This window comes from Muntiacus reevesi, chromosome 9, assembly GCF_963930625.1.
Source record: "Muntiacus reevesi chromosome 9, mMunRee1.1, whole genome shotgun sequence".
NCBI classification, from domain to species: domain Eukaryota; kingdom Metazoa; phylum Chordata; class Mammalia; order Artiodactyla; family Cervidae; genus Muntiacus; species Muntiacus reevesi.
This window is the reverse complement of record NC_089257.1, coordinates 73453506-73473483: the sequence shown is the minus strand read 5'-3', so window position 1 is coordinate 73473483 and position 19978 is coordinate 73453506. Positions and strand designations below refer to the sequence as shown.

The following is a 19978-nucleotide window of genomic DNA, read 5'->3' as shown; positions in this document are numbered from 1 at the left end:
AAAACAAGAACTGACTTGCAAAGGGATTTATTAAAAGTATCTAAACTAGAATAACTGCCAATATCAAAGAATTCAAACTTTTGAAGTTAATGAAAATATTTATTCAAACCTAACTGTACAGTATCAAGCTGAGTTAAATAAACATTAACTGTATTAATTATCCCTGGTTCTTTAGAAACAGACCACTTCCACATCATAAAAATTTATTACAACACAAATTTCTGCAGTAAGGTTTGGCAAGTAAGACGTGATTTCCACATTGAAAACTGCTGCGTTAAAGTAGAATGTTAAAGGCCCAGTATTAAAAAAAAATGGTTGAGGAAAATGACTCATAAATATAGACATTTTCAGAAAAAACTTTGCATATACTGATATTAAACAAAACAGAAAGCACTTAAGAGAACATACTTTAATATCTAGGCACAATTGGTCAAGTATGAATTATCATTTCTATACTCATTTAAAGGTTTAAACCAATTCTTCAACTTGGCTAATGTGTGTGAGTCTAACATACAGAAGGCACCTCTTTCATTCTCCTTAAGGACCTTTTTGAGAGTAACTCTATAATCTTTTAAGGGGTACAGAGACAATATCCTCTATCCAAGTGTAACACAGCCCATTTTAGGAGAAACTAAATTAAAATAGAAAACTATGATTTCTCTTTTTACATCTTATGATGGACATGGCTTTCTAAAAGGACAACAGAAGATAATCCTCCATACAAACTTTAACACAGAACACAAGATTTAAATTAAATGTGCATTGGTCACTACTATGTAAAAAGTTCATGAATTAGTGCAATTCTTTAAATCCCCAGTATTCAGGGGAGAAGTATATACATACCAAGAAATGTCAACTACTACATAACCAAACTTTTTATGGCTCAATAGTCTAAATGCTTAAAGTTTTGTAAAAGATCTTACAAGTTATAAATGAAAGATCAGAACACTCGAATGGTGTTCAAATGGCATTAATATTCTCTCCTTAAAACAAAGAGACCGGAACAACCAGAAGAGACAAAGTGTAAAATTTTAGGAACACAATCTTTACTGCAATTGTAAGGAGTGGCAAAGTATTCACTCTAGAAAAAAAACCCAAATTGTTAATTTCTGGTTACTTTATTACCATTTGAATTCCTTATCACTTCTGTACTAATTACTGGCTGTCTTCAGATGTCTTGTAGGACAATTACTGAAGGCAATTTATAAGGAAAAGTGTAATTTTCCCACTCAAAGTGAGCAACTATTCCAGATGAATAAGTTTCAAAATTAGAGATCATAAGAAACCAAAAAATAAAAGAACATCAGGCTGATTTAACCTCTTATTTCAACAAGATTTACACAATATTAACAAGATGCAATTGTTAAAGCTATACAGTCTTGCAGATTGGCTTTACTTACATTTCTGCAAATGTTTTTTCCACAATACCAGGTACATCTATTTACAAATTAGGAAGCTGCTTTAAAACAGCATGATTTAGAAATAAAGTGAAATTTCAATACAATGGAAGAAAGTGCAGGTCATGCTCTCAGATTCTGTCAGTATCTCATTCCCTACACTCACAGTTTAAGGAATCGTAGTTTTAAATAGCTACTGTTCTTATATGTTCAGAATATTTACTCATCATAATGCAATGATAACAAAAATTTGTCCACATCCATTCCAGCTGGAAATGAACTGGGTAGCTTCTTTTTCTGTCAAAAAAAAAAAAGAAAGAGAAAATGAAGTAAGTTAACATATCAAACTTAAACAAGGTCAAAAAGCTAGCTTTCTTATTAAGTCATGTAGAACTTAATATACTACCAAAGTTTTTGTCAAAACAGTTTAGTTCATCAGAATTTTAGTTATACAGAAAGGTAGACACAACTTTTTATAAATCCAGGTTTAATAAACTATACTTCAATGGTACCTCAACATTATTTTAGAGCACAAAACATTATACAAATTCAGAGTATATGAATGTTGAAAGAGACAAGATAGAACATGCTTTTTATATATGGTACTCATTATTGCTAAACCATAAACCTCAGTAAGCTTTACTAAGATTTTAAGAGTAACAAGTACTTTTCAAGTCCCAAATATTTAATATACTCTAGGCACTCTACAAACACTACATTTAGTCTCACAGCCATTGGGTAAGATGTGTGTAACCTCACGTCCAATGATGCAGCTAAGACTCAAGAGATGTTACAGGCTATTTAATAATGGTAATAGAACCAATATGCAGGAGATGCAGGATTCAGTTCAGGCTTAGAAACCAGGATTCTTTCCTTGATATACTTCCTTTATGACATTTTAAGTCTTTCTATTCACATTCCACTCACTAAATGGCTAAACAGGTTGAGGAGAGATGACTTTTAATTTATCAGTGATAACCCTATATTACTTTCCTCAGGTAAGCATGGTTAAAGACAGGTAAATTTAATTTTTACATTGCTCCAACATATTAACATGTGTAAGAATCTATCGAAGAGATGGCAGGACATGGGAAAGAAACCTAAGATGGAGGAGCTGCACAGCAGTGTTCAGCTGATAATTACAAATAACAGTGGTTTCCCAATTTTTCATGTTATGTCACTCTTTCCGCCACACCTTGGGTCCTACCATGACAGAAACTAAAAACACCTTTTCCCAAGGAAGATGTTTATAAATAAATGCCTTAGCAATTATTTGGAAAATGTTTCACCTAGTTAACTTCTGAGTACCACAATGGCTGAAAGATACTGCTAGAGAATGCATTTTGTCAGTCAAAACCCAAGGCTATCTTGATTAAATGTTAAGTAGCTACGGCAAAAAATGGTGAGACCTTTAACCTGAGCATTGAAAGGAGGACAACGTGTGGTTTTGAAATGAAATACTTTCAAACTTGCCTTAATTTTCTTCTTTTTCATTGGCATTGACGAATTTGCAAGATTTTTATTAGAAGTGCGGGAGTTTCGCTCATGCTCATCTAATTCCTCAATTTTCCGCTTTTTTGTGGTGCTCCTTGAAGATGCTCTAAATTGCTGGGTATTGTCTTTTAGAGGAGTAGATGAAGTAGTCCTAGAGATGGCTGCTCTGGAGAGAATCATTAATGTATGGGCAGCCATGTTCACACTGTTTTCACTCCCTGTTTCACTGGCAGGGCTGCAGGCAGGCAAGTCGGGCGTGACAGGAGGGACCATTACTTTGGGTGTGCTGTCTTCACCAAAACGCCTACCAGAAGGGACCTTGATACCATCTGAAGGTTCTTCTTTAAGTTTTTCCCCTGCTCCTGAGACAGATGTTCGGGGTACAGGTAAATCAGTACTATCTGGGGGGCGATTTACTGGGCTATGCCACTGAAGATCTTGTAACATTTCAGTGGGATGTTTGGTGAGTGGGTTAATCAAAGAACTGGTAGACCTGCTTTGTTCTTGTTTCAAATCCTTCGCAGGTGCACCTACTGAAAAGACATTTTTACTGTTTGAGGATGTGCCTTGTTTTCTGGTCAGCTCTTGAAGTGAAGTTACAGTTTTCTCATTCCTTACACCCCCATTTTGCTGCCCATTAGACAGTTTTGAAGTTTCTGGATTTTTCTGCCTTTCCACATCACTGCACAGTTCATTCTCCTTATTAGCTGTTGCTTTATGGAAAGATTCAAGTATAGTTTCTGTTGGTGAAACTTTCTTTTCTGACTGAGTTTCTTTTATGGTGGCATGTCGGCCAGTGGCAGTTTCTGATTTAGATAAAATTTTAGGCACAGAAGGTTTCTCCCGCTCTCTTTTGACAGAACTATTAGAAGAGGTTTTTAAGGTGGAGGACACAATGGGTGAGTCAAGGTTAGAAAATGAAACGTCATTCCTTTCTTTGCTTTGGGACACCAACTTTTGATTTGTCCCCTGTGTATTTGCCACAGGAGAAGCAGTGCTATCAAAACAGAGCACACGTCTGTGGCTTTCAAACGGCTTGCTAACTGGAACTGTACTTTCTACTGAGAAGGGAACTGTGGTTTCTTCCAATTTTTTCCCAAGATCTGTGCCCATAATCTTGTCAGAAACTTCAGTTCTATAAGAAAGAAAACTCTTTTTATTAGCCATATAAAGAAATTCTTTTTTAACTTGAGCATTCAAATACTCTATGACAGAAACTACTTTTATGCTCACCGCTGTGCATGACATCCAACTAAGTGACTTGATGAATCCACCAAATTATTTACCTGTTTCCCTGGAATTATAAATAAGTTAATTAGAAAAGAAAAACATTCCTGAAAGTACATTTCTCTGAAAGAAAAGATCACAGAATCTGACATCTTGAGAAAAATTTAAGCTATGGCTAATGTACAAATGAAATACTTTCACATACTGGATCTAAAAAAACAGCTTGGTAGTATATACAAAATGATCATTCATCCATTTTACTGAAGAAATATAAATATGTAAGAAATAACCTGCTTCAACTTCAGGGAAATATGAATCTAGTCTTCAATCTACAAATTACAATTATCTATGTAGCAGTTAAGGGCATTACTTAGATCCAAAAAGTTACTTAAAGAAAACACTATATTATTCCTATTTAAAAATTGTGCCTATTTAAGGTGTCATGTTTGCAAGCTATGTCACTCAGAGGACATGCTCTGGAGTTTTAATATCCATATTTTAATTTCCAAGGACTTCTGAGTTTACGTGGAAGGGCAGCAAAATATGAAGCTGGAAGGGAAAGCAAAGATGATACTGTGAAGGACTTTGTGTATTATTCAAAAGGTTTCATAGAGAATCTTTTAAGAGTTTTAACTAGAGATGATGCATGAATAGATTTGTTTTAGGAAGTCACTCTGGCGACAGTACAGAAGATGAATTAGAAATAGGAATTCTAGTTAGATGGCTATAAATATTAGAGGTAGAAGATGATGAACGTCTTACAGATGGGCACTCGCACAGATATGAAGAATAAATGAGGAATACATGTTGACACTAACCAAGAGGGAAAAGGTAAGCAGAGGAGGTTTTTGAGGAAGAAGTGAGACTTAGATCTATGTAGAGTATGTAGATCTTAAGTTACATAAAATGAGAAAGGGATGAATGCATTCATTCTAGAAGCTACCAACAGTATCAACTGTTAGAGGGAAGTAAAGTAAGGTAAGAATGGAAAACATCCAATGCATATGGCATTATTAGGAGGTCACTGGTGACTGTAAGCAGTTTTAGTAAAAATATGAGAAAGGACCTAATATGGATGAAGAAAGACTGGGAGATAAAGAGGGCTGGGGATAAAGGGTTGGCAGGTGGAAAAAACCTAGAGGAATGGTGGGAATGATCCTTGTATCCATAGTTGAACAGCCACGGAGGGAAGGAGCCAAAAAAGAAAAGATGAAGATACACAGAAGACAGAAGGTAAACTGTATTAACCTTAGAAAGAATCAAATATGTCTCTAAGAAAGAAGGAAAAAGGGAAGAATAATTTTAGATGAACAGGTACATATTAACTGGGAGTGATGTGAAAAAATGTACTATTGATAAAAATCAAAATCACTGGTTTAGAGTGAGGATAGTAGTGACTGAATAGATGTGAGAAAAACCTGTGGAAGTATGAAATAGTGTGAAGGAGAAATGGGAGAGAAAGAAGACAGGTAGACACTTAAAATGATCACTAAGTGGCAGTAAGGGTGAGAAAATTTTACATGTTACTGAATAGCATCACTTCTGCTGTTGCTGTTCAGTCATTAAGTCGTGTCTGACTTTTTGCAACCTCATGGGACTGCAGCACATCAGGCTTCCCTGGCCTTCACTATCTCCCAGAGTTTGTGCAAATTCATATCCACTGAGTCAGTGATGTTATCTAATCATCTCATCTTTTGCCACCCTCTTCTATTGCCTTCAATCTTTCCCAGCATTAGGGTCTTCTCCAATGAGTCGGCTCTTTGCATCAGGTGGCCAAAGTACTGGAGTCTCAGCTTCACTATCAGTCCTTCCAATGAATATTCAAGGGTTGATTTCCTTTAGGATTGACTGGTTTGATCTCCTTGCAGTCCAGGAGACTCTCAAGAGTCTTTCCCAGCACAATTCAAAAACATCAATTCTTTGGTGCTCAGCCTTCTTTATGGTCCAACTTTCACATCTGTACATGACTACTGGAAAAACCTTAACTTTGACTATATGGACCTTTGTCAGCAAAGTGATGCTCTAAAGCAATGCTAAGAAGCCCAAGTGTAAAGGCAGAGAAATCGTTGGCTGCATAGATCCATGACTAGAGGGTCAAGTGGACCTGTTAGAAGAATGTGAATATGAAAGTGTTTAGGAATAGTGGGAAAAGTGGCTGATGTGGTAGATTGTGGGGGTTAGCCTGGATAGGGAAGGAAATGAACCCAAGTGAAAATTCAGGTAAATGTAAGGATTCAAGTACTAAGAGCTCTCACTGGTTGAAGAGAGATTCAATGGTACATCCAAGAAAATGAGAGTATTTTGAGAGAGGTTACTGACTGTTAAAAATTACATGGGTCTTATAAAAAATTAGAGGTAAAGGTATCGGAGAGATTGGCTGAAAAAAATATTAAAAAGACTTAGAAATGAAATGAGTCAAAAGTTCTGAGGGTTAGGCATTTTGTCACCCACAAAGATTAAAAAGTCTGAGCTAGAGAAGTCTGAGGACTCAGTACAATATTCAAAAAGGTTTTGAATGAAAATCTCATGTTACTTTGCATATGCTGTCTTTTGTTGTACTAAAAATCATTAACTTTAGAGTAGTTAACATTATCAAATTTTTTCCATTTATAAATTATTCTTTTTTCATTTTTCAAAAGCAATCCTTTATTTCAGCCCTCATTAGGATTCTTCTTCTATATTTTCTTTTATTATTTGCTTTGCTGTTCACTTTTTACCTGTGAACTTTTACCTTCTTGGAATTCCTAATTTTATATATAGTGTGAGGAAGAGATTATCTTTTCTCTGTAATACATAATAGCCGGTAGATTTCATTTATTAAACAAACCATCTGACAAAATGTGGTCCACTAGAGAAGGGAATGGCAAACCACTTCAGTATTCTTGCCTTGAGAACCCCATGCTGCTGCTGCTGCTGCTAAGTCACTTCAGTCGTGTCCGACTCTATGCGACACCATAGACGGAAGCCCACTAGGCTCCTCTGTTCTTGGGATTCTTCAGGCAAGAATACTGGAGTGGGTTGCCATTTCCTTCTCCAATGCATGATAGTGAAAAGTGAAAGTGAAGTCACTCAGTCATGCCTGACTCTTAGTGACCCCATGGACTGCCGCCTACCAGGCTCCTCTGTCCATGGGATTGTCCAGGCAAGAATACTGGAGTGGGGTGCCTCCCATGAACAGTATGAAAAGACAAAAAGATACGACACTAAAAGATGGAACTCCCCAGGTCAGTAGGTGCCCAAAATGCTACTGGAGATCAGTGGAGAAATAACCCCAGAAAGAATGAAGAGATGGAGTCAAAGCAGAAACAACACCCATTTGTGGATGTGACTGGAGATAGAAGCAAGGTCCGATGCTGTAAAGAGCAATACTGATAGGAACCTGGAATGTTAGGTCTATGAATCAAGGCAAACTGGAAGTGGTCAAACAGGAGATGTGAACATTGACATTTTAGGAATCAGCAAACTAAAATGGACTGGAATGGGTGACTTGAACTCAGATGACCATTCTATCTACAACTGTGGGCAAGAATCCCTTAAAAGAAATGGAGTAGCTATCATAGTCAACAATAGAGTCCGAAATGCAGTATTTGGATGCAATCTCAAAAACGACAGAATAATCTCTGTTCGTTTCGAAGGCAAACCATTCAATATCACGGTAATCCAAGTCTATACCCCGACCAGTAATGCTGAAGAAGCTGAACGGTTCTATGAAGACCTAGAAGACCTTTTAGAGCTAAAAGATGTCCTTTACATTATGGGGACTGGAATACAAAAGTAGGAAGTCAAGAAACACCTGGAGTAACAGGCAAATTTGGCCTTGGAGTATAGAATGAAGCAGGGCAAAGGCTAAAAGAGTTTTGCCAAGAGAACGCACTGGTCATAGCAAACACCCTCTTCCAACAACACAAGAGAAGATTCTACACATGGACACCACCAGATGGCCAACACCGAAACCAGATTGATTATATTCTTTGCAGCCAAAGATGGAGAAGCTCTATACAGTCAGCAAAAACAAGACCAGGAGCTGACTGTGGCTCAGATCATGAACTCCTTATTGCCAAATTCAGACTTAAATTGAAGAAAGTGGGGAAAAACACTAGACCATTCAGGTATGACCTAAATCAAATCCCTTACGATTATATAGTGGAAGTGAGAAATAGATTTAAGAGACTAGATCTGACAGACAGAGTGCCTAATGAACTATGGACAGAAGTTCCTGACATTGTACAGGAGACAGGGATCAAGACCATCCCTAAAAAAAAGAAATGCCAAAAAAGAAAAATGGCTGTCTGAGGAGGCCTTACAAATAGCTGTGAAAAGAAGAGAAGTGAAAAGCAAAGGAGAAAAGGAAAGATATTCCCATTTGAATGCAGAGTTCCAAAAAATAGGAAAGAGAGATAAGAAAGCCTTCCTCAGTGATCCGTACAAAGAAATAGAGGAAAACAAAGGGAAAGACTAGAGATCTCTTCAAGAAAATTAGAGATACCAAGGGAACATTTTATGCAAAGATGGGCTTGATAAAGGACAGAAATGGTATGGACCTAACAGAAGCAGAAGATATTAAGAAGAGGTAGCAAGAATACACAGAAGAACTGTACAGAAAAGATCTTTATGACCCAGATAACCAGGATGGTTTGATCACTCACCTAGAGCTAGACATCCTGGAATGTGAAGTCAAGTGGGCCTTAGAAAGCATCTCTACGAACAAAGCTAGTGGAAGTGATGGAATTCCAGTTGAGCTATTTCAAATCCCAAAAGATGATGCTGTGAAAGCGCTGCACTCAATATGCCAGCAAATTTGGAAAACTCAGCAGTAGCCACAGGACTGGAAAAGGTGTTTCCATTCCAATTCCAAAGAAAGGCAATGCCAAAGAATGCTCAAACTACTGCACAATTGCACTCCTCTCACACGCTGGTAAAGAAATGCTTAAAATTCTCCAAGCCAGGCTTTAGCAATATGTGAACTGTGAACTTCCAGATGTCCAAGGTGGTTTTAGAAAAGGCAGAGGAACCAGAGATCAAATTGCCAACATCTGCTGGATCATCGAAAAAGCAAGAGAGTTCCAAAAAAACATCTATTTCTGCATTATTGACTACATTAAAGCCTTTAAGTGTGTGGATCACAATAAACTGTGGAAAATTCTTCAAGAGATGGGAATACCAGACCACCTGACCTGCCTCTTGAGAAATCTGTATGCAGGTGAGGAAGCAACAGTTAGAACTGGACATGGAACAAAAGACTGGTTCCAAATAGGAAAAGGAGTATGTCAAGGTTGTATATTGTCACACTGCTTATTTAACTTAGATGCAGAGTACATCATGAGAAACACTGGGTTGGATGAAGCACAAGCTGGAATCAAGATTGCCGGGAGTAATATCAATAACCTCAGATATGCAGATAACATCACCCTTATGGCAGAAAGTGAATAACTAAAGAGCCTCTTGATGAAAGTGAAAGAGGAGAGTGAAAAAGTTGGCTTAAAGCTTAACATTCAGAAAACTAAGATCATGGCATCCAGTCCCATCACTTCATGGCAAATAGATGGGGAAACAGTGGCTGACTTTATTTTCTTGGGCTCCAATATCACTGCAGATGGTGACCGCAGACATGAAATTAAAAAATGCTTACTTTTTGGAAGGAAAGTTATGACCAACCTAGACAGCATATTAAAAAGCAGAGACATTAGTGCCAACAAAGGTCTGTCTAGTCAAGGCTATGGTTTTTCCAGTGGTCATGTATGGATGTGAGAGGCTGGACTATAAAGAAAGCTGAGCGCCAAAGAATTGGTGCTTTTGAACTGTGGTGTTGGAGAAGACTCTTGAGAGTCCCTTGGACTTCAAGGAGATCCAACCAGTCCATCCTGACGGAGATAAGTCCTAGGTGTTCATTGGAAGGACTGATGTTGAAACTGAAACTCCAATACTTTGGCCACCTGATGCGAAGAACTGACTCATTTGAAAAGATCCTGATGCTGGGAAAGACTGAAGGTGGGAGGAGAAGGGGATGACAGAGGACGAGATGGTTGCATGGCATCACCAACTCAATGGACATGAATTTGTGTAAACTTTGGAATTTGGTGATGGACAGGGAGGCCTGGCATGCTGCAGTCCAGGGGGTCATAAAGAGTAGGACACGACTGAGTGACTGAATTGAACTGAATCCTATTTCTTCTGACTTCTGATGTTATCTCTACTACATACAAGTTCCTATAAATACATGATTTCTTTCTAAATTCTGTTCTGTTCCATTTGTCTTTTTTTCTAATTATTGCAAAAAACTTAAGCAAAGGTTGGATAATCACCTGTTAGGAAAGCTATTAGTATTAAAAAAACAAAAAACAAAAGATTACATAAAGTTGACATGAATAAAACCATACCTGTACAAGGTTTGTTTTTAAGTCCCTGACTCTTCAAAGATTTTTGAGGGATAGGGAATTGAGGGATACTTCTATTGCATACAGGTGCTGCCAGAGGCATATGAAGGACCTAGAAGAGAAGACTCCATTAATTATATCTTGTTTGAAAAGTGGTACTGAGCCATTTTCAGTTAATAAATCTTACCTGCCTAGGAGGAGCAGAAAAGCTATTTCCATTCTGTCCAACCACAGATACAGGAATCATTCCCACCATTCCTTGAAGTACCGGTTGGACTGGAGAAGCAATTATAATGGCAGATCCTTCAAAAACAACGATGACAACAAAAACAACAATTCTCAATAAAATGGGATTTTTCTCTTATAAATATAAGGCACCAAAGTAATTATTAATTTGAAATAAATTCTATACAATTATAAATTCCTTTTTATATAAATCTACTTTCCTTAAAAAATTAAATTAGGGACAACAGCAAGGCTAACAAATTGAGAAAAAGTCAATCTGAAGTAAACTATTCTACGGCATTTAGTGAAGCTAAACATCATGAGTAAGCCTAAGACTCTAGCAACCTAGAGTAATCAAGGTTACTAGATTACCTTGTAAGGTTACCTAGTAATCAAGGTTACTCTAGTAACCTTGATTCCCCTAGGGAAAACAGTGAAATTGATTGAAAAGTTGGTAGTATGGTTTCAAGTCTGAATCTTTTACCATCAAATTAGGTCCTACCTAACTGAAAACTGACTAAGACTTACTCACAAACCCAAGCTATTATTTCACTTGTATTTGTCCAAAAAGGTCCAGATAAGTGAGCAACCAGTCAAAACTGTGGGGGAAAGTACAATGTTTACATGGAAATGTCAACAATATAGTCTATGGCTATCATAATTCATTTAACCCTTTCCTGTAAATGAATCTTTTCCTAATAAGTTCATTAAGTGCTCCTACTAGCTTGATCTCCTCACCTTCATGAACACTTTCAAGTCTCTCAAATACCTATCTATCCTTGTGCTGCTTAAGATTCCCTTCCTTTTACTCCAACTACTACTTATTTCTCTAAACTTCAGCTGAAGTCCCACACGGCCTACTAATTCTGACCCTTTCTTTAACTTTAGATCCATCAGTCTTGATACTTAACTGCTGATATTTACTCTGCTTTAACTATGCCCAAATGTAAAAAAAAAAAAAAAAAAGCGGCAAGAGAAGGGAGGAGAGCTTGGGAATCTAAGAAGTGTAAATGAATGCGCCACAAAGTCCACCTTTAAAGAACATACAATCAAGAACGACCACTAAGAGAGGCATTCAATTGAACTACATATAAAATGAATGTAGTAAATGCCATAAGTCCTCCTATAAGCAAACAATTCAAAAGACAGGTGTCAATTTTCAAAGTTGGAAAACAGTGAGAAATTACAAAGGGTATTACAGAGGAAGAAATTCAAGTTCTGTCTTGGAAGTCTGTCCAAACAGGTAATAAATTTCTGGAAAACCAAGACTCTAACAGCTATTTAAGAAAAATCTCCCACAACACTGAGTTTTAGTAGGTATATAGCTTTTTGATGAATTAGCCTCCCCACTGCTCTTTTTCTTATAGCTTAGACATGGATTGAGAAGTAAGTGTGGAAAGAAAAAGAAGTGAAAAATTAAACCACTGAATTCCACAGCTGAGCAGTAGATTAAAAAAGAAGTGTGACTGAATTCTCTAAAGTAGAGACGGCATAATCACAAATTTCTGAATCTTATACTATCATCCATGGTTTATTATTACCTTCTAGCCACTCACTACACACACAAACAAAAGTTGATCCCATCCCAGAGCAATGAACTTCACTACGATGTTCTTAGTTACCTTGTGAAAAGTTGGGTGACACAGCTTGATTGACAGCAAATACACTGTTTGATCTTGGGGGTGTCTGTAATTGAGACAGTGGAGGTTGAGCAGTCATAGGTGCAGAATTTCCAGGCAACACCACAACATTTGACTGACTGACAGTTGTTCCTAAGGCTGTTGGATCAGTTACACAAGTAGCTATCAAAATATTACTTGAATTGCCAAAAGTTGTGCTCGTAGCTGGCATTAACTGTATGTATCCTCCATCCTTGGAAACACATGGTGTAACATTGGTTGAAAGAGCAATGCTGTCTTCATTCTGCATGTTGTTTACTGTACAGTCTTCAGGTTTGAGTGCTAAAAGGCTCTGTTCCATTGAGGCTGAATCTCCGGTTCCTTCAGCAGATGAGACAGCACCTGTGGTTTCTTCTAAAGACAGGCATTTAACCAATTCTGCATTTCTGGCAGGTGATTTAGCAGGAGAAGACAAAATTATAGTTGGCAAGTTTTCTCCGCTGATACTAGAAACTGCACTGTTAAGTTCGGTATCTGAGGAAACAAATGGATCATCACTGATGATAATTTTGAGAGAGACTATATTTGATGCATCTATCTCTGTAGGTTTGTCCTTAGCAGATTTATTATTAGTGTTCTGGGACTCGGGATGAGACTCCCTCACTGAAGAACACACAGATTCTGAAGGAAGAGAATGTCTATCTTCTATAGGATTACTTTCTGAAGGCATCAATGTAACTTCTTCACAGTTATTTTCACCTAAAGAGAGAAAAATACTATCTCCATCTTCTTTTACAGAAGATGAAGGCTCTTGTGAATCCAAAGCAGCTTTCTCAGACTTGGAGCACTGAGTTTCATGTATTGCATGAGTTAGCTCAACAGATGATGAATCATTAGAAGGCTGTTTAATTGAAGATACTGAATCTTCAAGGTGAATTTCTACTTTTTGTTCAGATACAGTTAAACCTGAATTTTCAATAGATGCAGGTAATATCTGAAGTGAAGAATTATCTTGGCAATCTGCAAGTTGCTGTGATGCAACCGGTAACACATTATTAATTTCAATTTTATTCTGACGGATTTCTCTAGAATCTAGTGACTTGGAATCAGGGAAATCAGCTTTAAGTCTTCTTGTATCATCAGAACTTTCACAAAACTGACCTTTTTCAGATGCCTTTCCAGCTAATGGAATATTTTGGGGTAAAAGTTGAGAAGTTTTTCCAGAAAGAATTAAGTTCTCACTGTTAGTTTCACCACCAAGGGAAACAACTGAACTTATTGGTATAGGAGACTGGTCAGGCTGTAACTGAGATTCATTCTGTACACTTGGAGACAAAGAATTCTTTTCAACTTCCAGAGCCATTTCAGCCTCAGTGGACATCTGACTGGCGTATAATTCAGCACAATGCTGATTACATTCAGCATCAGAGTTTACTCTTTCGTTAAAGTCACTCAAACTGGGCACAGACTCAAAGGTAATATCAAGGTTACACTTCTGTTCAGTAGATACAACTGTTTTAAACGTCTTTTTCTGGATGCTAGAGTCTATGTGGGAAAAATGTTCCTGGGCACATTCCTGTCTAAGCTCATCATGGTTGCTGCCATTCTTCAAAACATTTGAAGTGTCTTCATTTTGATAGGAAGTACAAAATGAGGGTTGACCAGATGGATCATCTGCAAAATATTAGGATGGCAGAAACATATGGTGAGTGTGTAGAACAGCCTGAGGTAGGCATCTTTAGTGTTAAGCCTATTTTGCCAAGGAGATAACTAATCTTTGATATGCCAGCACATGGAAATATATTAAATTCTCTCATTTTTTGAGTATCAAAAAACTTACGGATACTTTTCTTATCACTGATGCCTATTTATACACGTGTCAAATTGTTTTTCAAGCTTTTTAGAAAACAGATGACACGTGAAGAAAAAAACATATACTCTTAAGAACATTTAATATATATCAACATATAAAAATCGGCTACACAGTTTTTTCAAAACAGCTGACTTTTCAACTTCTACCATACTATTTGATATATTCATTAAGAAGATGCAATGGGGCCAAGTACATTTTGCATAACCAATATTTGATGTTACTGTGTACTGTTTAACATTTATTACACATCATATATCAATCATATGATCAGTACTGGGATATAAAGGTGAATGATCCAATTTGCCCTTGGTGATCTAGAAAGGGAGGCAGATACAGAACAGAAAGTCATAATAAAACATGCTAATAACTGTAACAGTATAGGAACAAAAGGCATCTCTTCAAGCCTATGGAATGTGAGAAAGTGTTAAAAAAGAGGTATGGCATGAGGAGACCTTGACAAATAAAAAAAGTGCAATAGTGAGGAAAAAAAGGCATTTGAGAAAATACTGATACACTGTCATACAACATTCACAGTTTAGGAAATATTAACAATATGAAATATATAATGGGAAAAATCTAGAAAAATGTATAGGAACCATCACCAAATTCTGTTAATGTGACACTGGTAACATAATAGTGGGTATGGAGTGCATGAAAATCCTTATTGTGGGGAAATCAGTAGAAATTATATCCAGGTAGTCAGTTTCAATCAAGTGGGAAGAGACCTTTTTAGAAAATAGGATTTCAAGTTTCATTTTGTGCAGGGCAGGGTACAATCTTCCACATATAATATATATGAGAAAGACATTCTACTACAATTCAAACCTAAGAAGAAATGGAGGATTGGGCTTGGATACAGGCAAAGGACTTTCAGTAGGAATATAGTCTGACATATTCCAAAACTAGGTTTTGGAAGACATAATGTGAAACTTGGGAGTCATGAGGTTTTTTGACAGAGCTGGAAGGAGTAATGGCATTTAAGAACAGATGAACAAAAAAGATTGCGTTGGCATACCTTGGTGTAGACAGAAATGGACAGAGTGGTACCAAACAGGCATAAAGTTTAGCAAGTGTGAGATGCCAGGATAACATGAGAGAAGCCAGGATAATGGTTATGAAAGGAATAGTGGTTGGGAAGGGATACGAACAGATGTTTTTGTGGTGCTGGCGGTATTCTATTTTTTGACCTGAGAGATTGTTATGTGGGTGTTTGCTTGCTGATAATTCAATGAACAAAGTACATTTTTATTGTACACTTTTGCAAGTCTTAAGGGATTCCCAGGTGGTGCTAGCGGTAAAGAACCTACTTGCCAATGCAGGAGATTTAAGAGACATGGGTCTGATTCCTGGGTGAGGAAGATCCTCTGGAGAAAGGAATGGCAACCCACTCCAGTATTCTTGCCTGGAGAATCCCATGGACAGAAGAGTTTGGCAGGTTACAGTCCATGGGTCACAAAGAGTCGGACATAACTTGAAAAGCGACTTAGCATGCATCACAAAAATGAAATTTTAAAAAACTTGGCAAAATTTTAAAAGATCTAAGACAGACATATTCCCTGCCTGTCCTCAGTTACTGTAGGACAATTATGTGCCATACTGGTATTCCATGAGAGGCAGAAACATAAAGTGACTTAGTAAAGATACAGGAATATGACCTAAAACCTCATAAAATCTATTAATTCAGGACCATCAGCAGAGTATACAATTTCCTCTAAATAAGAGGTATAGATACTGAGCACTCAGTTTTATTTGCTTACTAGGCTGGATGATTAATACCACAAACCAACCTTACATATTAGGGATTTATTCTGAATATGTGTCTCAAAAAATTATGTTTGAAGTTATAGACTTTGGTTGAATTGGTCAACACCAGTCACACCAAATTGTGCATGTCAAGTCTATTACATCATGAAGGAACATGTAATAAAAATTCATCTTTTAATCAAAGTACTAAGAGCATGGGAATAATTCAAACAATTTTCAAATTAAACAACACTTTGTGCCTTAGAGATTTTGGGATTGATATTAGACTGATATTAACAAAATCAAATTCTTACCAGATTCTTCTGTTTCAAAAGTACCTTTAACTGCTAGATGAGTTTCACCTGCTAAGACTACACTGGGATTGGTTTCCATATGCTGACTGCAGATGCCTTGGGATATATTTTTACTATTCTTTGTTTTACCTGTTAAAACAGGAATAGGGAAACAATTGGTTAAATGACCAAAATAAAAATAAGCACCAATTAATACATCTCGACAGTGGTCAGCAAATATTAAAGTTTGGTTTTAATTATAGTCCTTTGATTACAGTTTTTAACATGTTGTCTTATATATTATTGATAAGTATGATTTTTCCTCTAGACCAATAGTTCTTATACTACTGTATATCATGGTATCATAAGTATCACTTATGATACTGTATATCATAATATACAGATCCAAGAATTTGCATTTTTAACATGTTCTCAGATAATTCTGATCTGCTAGTTTGGAGACTATACTTTTAGCACTACTGCACTAGGCCGTAAGATGGAAGGCAATGCCAATATTTTTATTTCTTGTGTATTATCCAACTGTGTTTAGTATAATGTATGCATAGCAGTAGACCACAACACATTTTTGATGACTGGAAATATTGCCCACCACTCTCCCTCTCACCCACAAGACTGCTCTCTATTTTTATAGTTAAAGTATCTTTAGAAAAATAAGACTTTCCTGGTGGTCCAGTGCTTACGAATCAGCCTTCCAATGCAGGGCATGTGGGTTCGACCCCTGGTTGTGGAACTAAGATTCCACATGCCTCAGAGCAACTAAGCTTACATGCCACAACTAGAGAGCCCCACACACCACAGTGAAGACCCAGTGCAGACAAAATTAAAAAGAAAGAAAAAACTCTTTCATATGAAAAAACAGGAACTTTCTCCAGATACTCTGGGAAATGCTATTTCACTCTTTAAGCTATTTCTCTAAAGAAACTGGAGAAACATTTTTTCCAAACTATCTTGAAAGAAATGGTTTACCTACCATAGTCAAAGAGATCAAAGAGTGCCTGAAATGCTGGATCTGATTCTGTCTGCTCCAATATATCCTGTATAGCTTCTTCAGACATGTGGATCTCACTCTGCAAAAACAAAACAAACAAAAGTGATTCCAATTGAATTGATATGGTTTAATACCAGCAAAGTAAATTAGAGGACATCTATTCCCTTCCAAGAAAATTTCTTCTCATTATAACACTATTCACTTAAATTAAAACAAGACGACTAGCAAATAGAAAGTGAATGTTCCCTAATTCTACTATTTAATCACTTTGGTGACTATATTCCCAAACATTAAAATAAAATAAACATATGAATATTTATGTATACAAAGTAAAATCAAGCTGCTCTGTTATTACTTGACATACACCACTGTGTACGCTTAAGTTATACCGTGTAATGAGTTGACATACATACACTGTGAAATGATTACCAAAGGCTTAGTTAATATTCATCATCTCATATATATTTTTTATAAAGAAAACTTTTTTTTCCTTGTGAGAACTCTTAGGATATATCCTCTTAACTTTCAAATACTGTTGACCCTTGAACAACATAGGTTTGATCTGTGCAGGTCCACTTATATGCAGAATTTTTTCAATAAATATGTACTATAGTCCTACAAAATCCAATTTTGGCTGAATTTATACTTGTGGAACTGATATATGAAGGGCTGATATAACGTTTGAAGTGCGCTCTTGATTGCATATGGGGTCAGCACCCTAACCTCAAGCTGTTATAGTAGTGTTAACTGTAGTCAATGTGTTGTATATTGCATCCCCTGCACTTATAACTGAAAATTTGTACCTTTTGACCACCTTTGTCCAATTCTTCCACCTCATATCTCTTTTTCTATGAGTTTGGTTTAATAATGTTCTTTAATCAGCTTTCTTCATATTAGTTTGTTGTACACTGCTTTCTAGATCCTCTAATATAAATCTATCTCACTCTTTTTATCTGCCTGTTTTTGTCTCTTCATTTTATTTTTTAAAATTTTTGATTTTTTTTGGCTGTGCCACGAAGCATGTGGGATGTTAGTTCCTTCATCAGGGGGGAACCTGTGCCCCCTGCAGTGGAAGCAAGGAGTCTTAACTCCTGACTGCCAGCGAAGTCTCTGTATCCATATTTTAAATACTTCCTCTAAATGTTGGACAATCCCTGCTTATATGCTCATCCTTAAAAGCAGCATGCCAAAAGCTACCTTTAAATTCTGTTTAAATTCTTCAATTTTGGTGAAGCATACATTTGGATCCCAAGGGAGAGGAAATTCATGTGGAGCAAGAGATAAGGTGGAACTCTCATGAAATGATTAAAAGCTTGCATTTTTAAAATGAAAATGGCCATCAAATGAAAAGAAAAACTAAAGAACCACATAACCTTGGCAGTGAAAATGTACAGAGAACATCAATAATTCTTGATGAAATGTGACTTAGAAGAAAGCCAGGAGTTTGAACAAATATTTCTTTATCTATGAACTTGAAAATCTATCCTAGTGTAAATAATGTCAAGAGTCAACAATCCAATGTTAATCAAAGTATGAAGTGGTGCATACCCTCTTAGAAAAGTTACTGCTGAGGAAAAACATTTTTTTAGTAAATTTCTCATTACATTCAAACTTTAAAAATCATAATTGAAAGAATCCTGAAATACATGTTCCAAACTTCTCGGCCTGCCTTTTAGTTTTCATTAATGCTTTTTTAAAAATAATTTTTAAAACTTAAAAAAATTTTTATTTTTTATTTTTGGCTGTGTTGTGCTGGTGCTGCACAGGCTTTTCTCTAGTTGCAGCGGGGAGGGGGCGGGCACTACTCTCTAGCTATGGTGCACAGGCTTCTCACTGCAGCGGCTTCTCCTGTTGTGAGGCACAGTCTCTAGGCTTCAGTACTTGTGACTCATGGGCTCAGCAGTTGCAGCTTCTGGGCTCCAGAGCACAGGCTCAGCAGTTGTGGTGCACAGGTATATGGGACTGGTGGATTCTTTACCACTGAGCCACCAGGGAAGCCCCTTTAATGTTGCTTTTGACAAGCACTTTTTTTGAATTTAAGGAAGTCTTAAAAAAAAAAAAATCACAGTTAGTGATTTATATAACCCAAGATATCCTGCCTATCCCGAGGTCACAAAGATGTATAAAAATATTTTAAAAATTTACCTATTTGTACAAGTGGCTCTGTCCTCTTAGTGAAGCTGATGCATGTACTACTCCATTGCTGTTCTTTCAAACTTATTGAAATCTGAATTTTTAACTTTTCCCCAATATACAATATTAATAATACCATGAACAGAGAGCTGTGTCTCCATTTTCTTATAACCTCTCACAGTATCTAACAGTGTCTTGATTACAGTAAGCACCTGATGTATTTGTGGAGAAAATATAAGCAAGGAGTTGAAGATTATAAAAATTTAGAATAGGGGATATGTTAAATTTTAAGACAGTGGAAGATTGCTAAATAATTTAAAAAGTGAAAGTTGCTCAGTTGTGTCTGACTTTGCCACCCCATGGACTGTCCAGGGAATTCTCCAGGCCAGAATACCGGAGTGGGTAGCCTTTCCTTTCTCCAGGGAATCTTCCCAATCCATGGATCAAACTCAGGTCTCCTGAATTAGAGGCGGATTCTTTACCAGTTGAGTCACAAGGGAAGCCCAAGAATACTGGAGTGGGTAGCCTATCCCTTCTTCAGCGGATATTCCCAACCCAGGAATCAGACAGGGGTCTCCTGCATTGCAGGAG

General features: G+C 36.9%; 1 protein-coding gene across 1 annotated transcript in view; it reads right to left on the bottom strand.

The window, feature by feature from the left end:
• Positions 1–1024: 1024 nt before the first annotated feature.
• The window catches only part of NPAT (nuclear protein, coactivator of histone transcription), a 51353-nt gene continuing 32399 nt past the window's right edge, over positions 1025–19978 (bottom strand). Inside the window, exons 11-18 of the mRNA XM_065943955.1 lie at positions 17237–17333; positions 16267–16395; positions 12340–14010; positions 10680–10795; positions 10496–10604; positions 4125–4185; positions 2871–4026; positions 1025–1694 (exon numbers count right to left, since the gene is read on the bottom strand). Of these exons, the coding sequence (XP_065800027.1) occupies positions 1617–1694; positions 2871–4026; positions 4125–4185; positions 10496–10604; positions 10680–10795; positions 12340–14010; positions 16267–16395; positions 17237–17333 (3417 nt within the window). The 3' untranslated portion in view covers positions 1025–1616. The remainder of the gene's footprint in view (positions 1695–2870; positions 4027–4124; positions 4186–10495; positions 10605–10679; positions 10796–12339; positions 14011–16266; positions 16396–17236; positions 17334–19978) is intronic.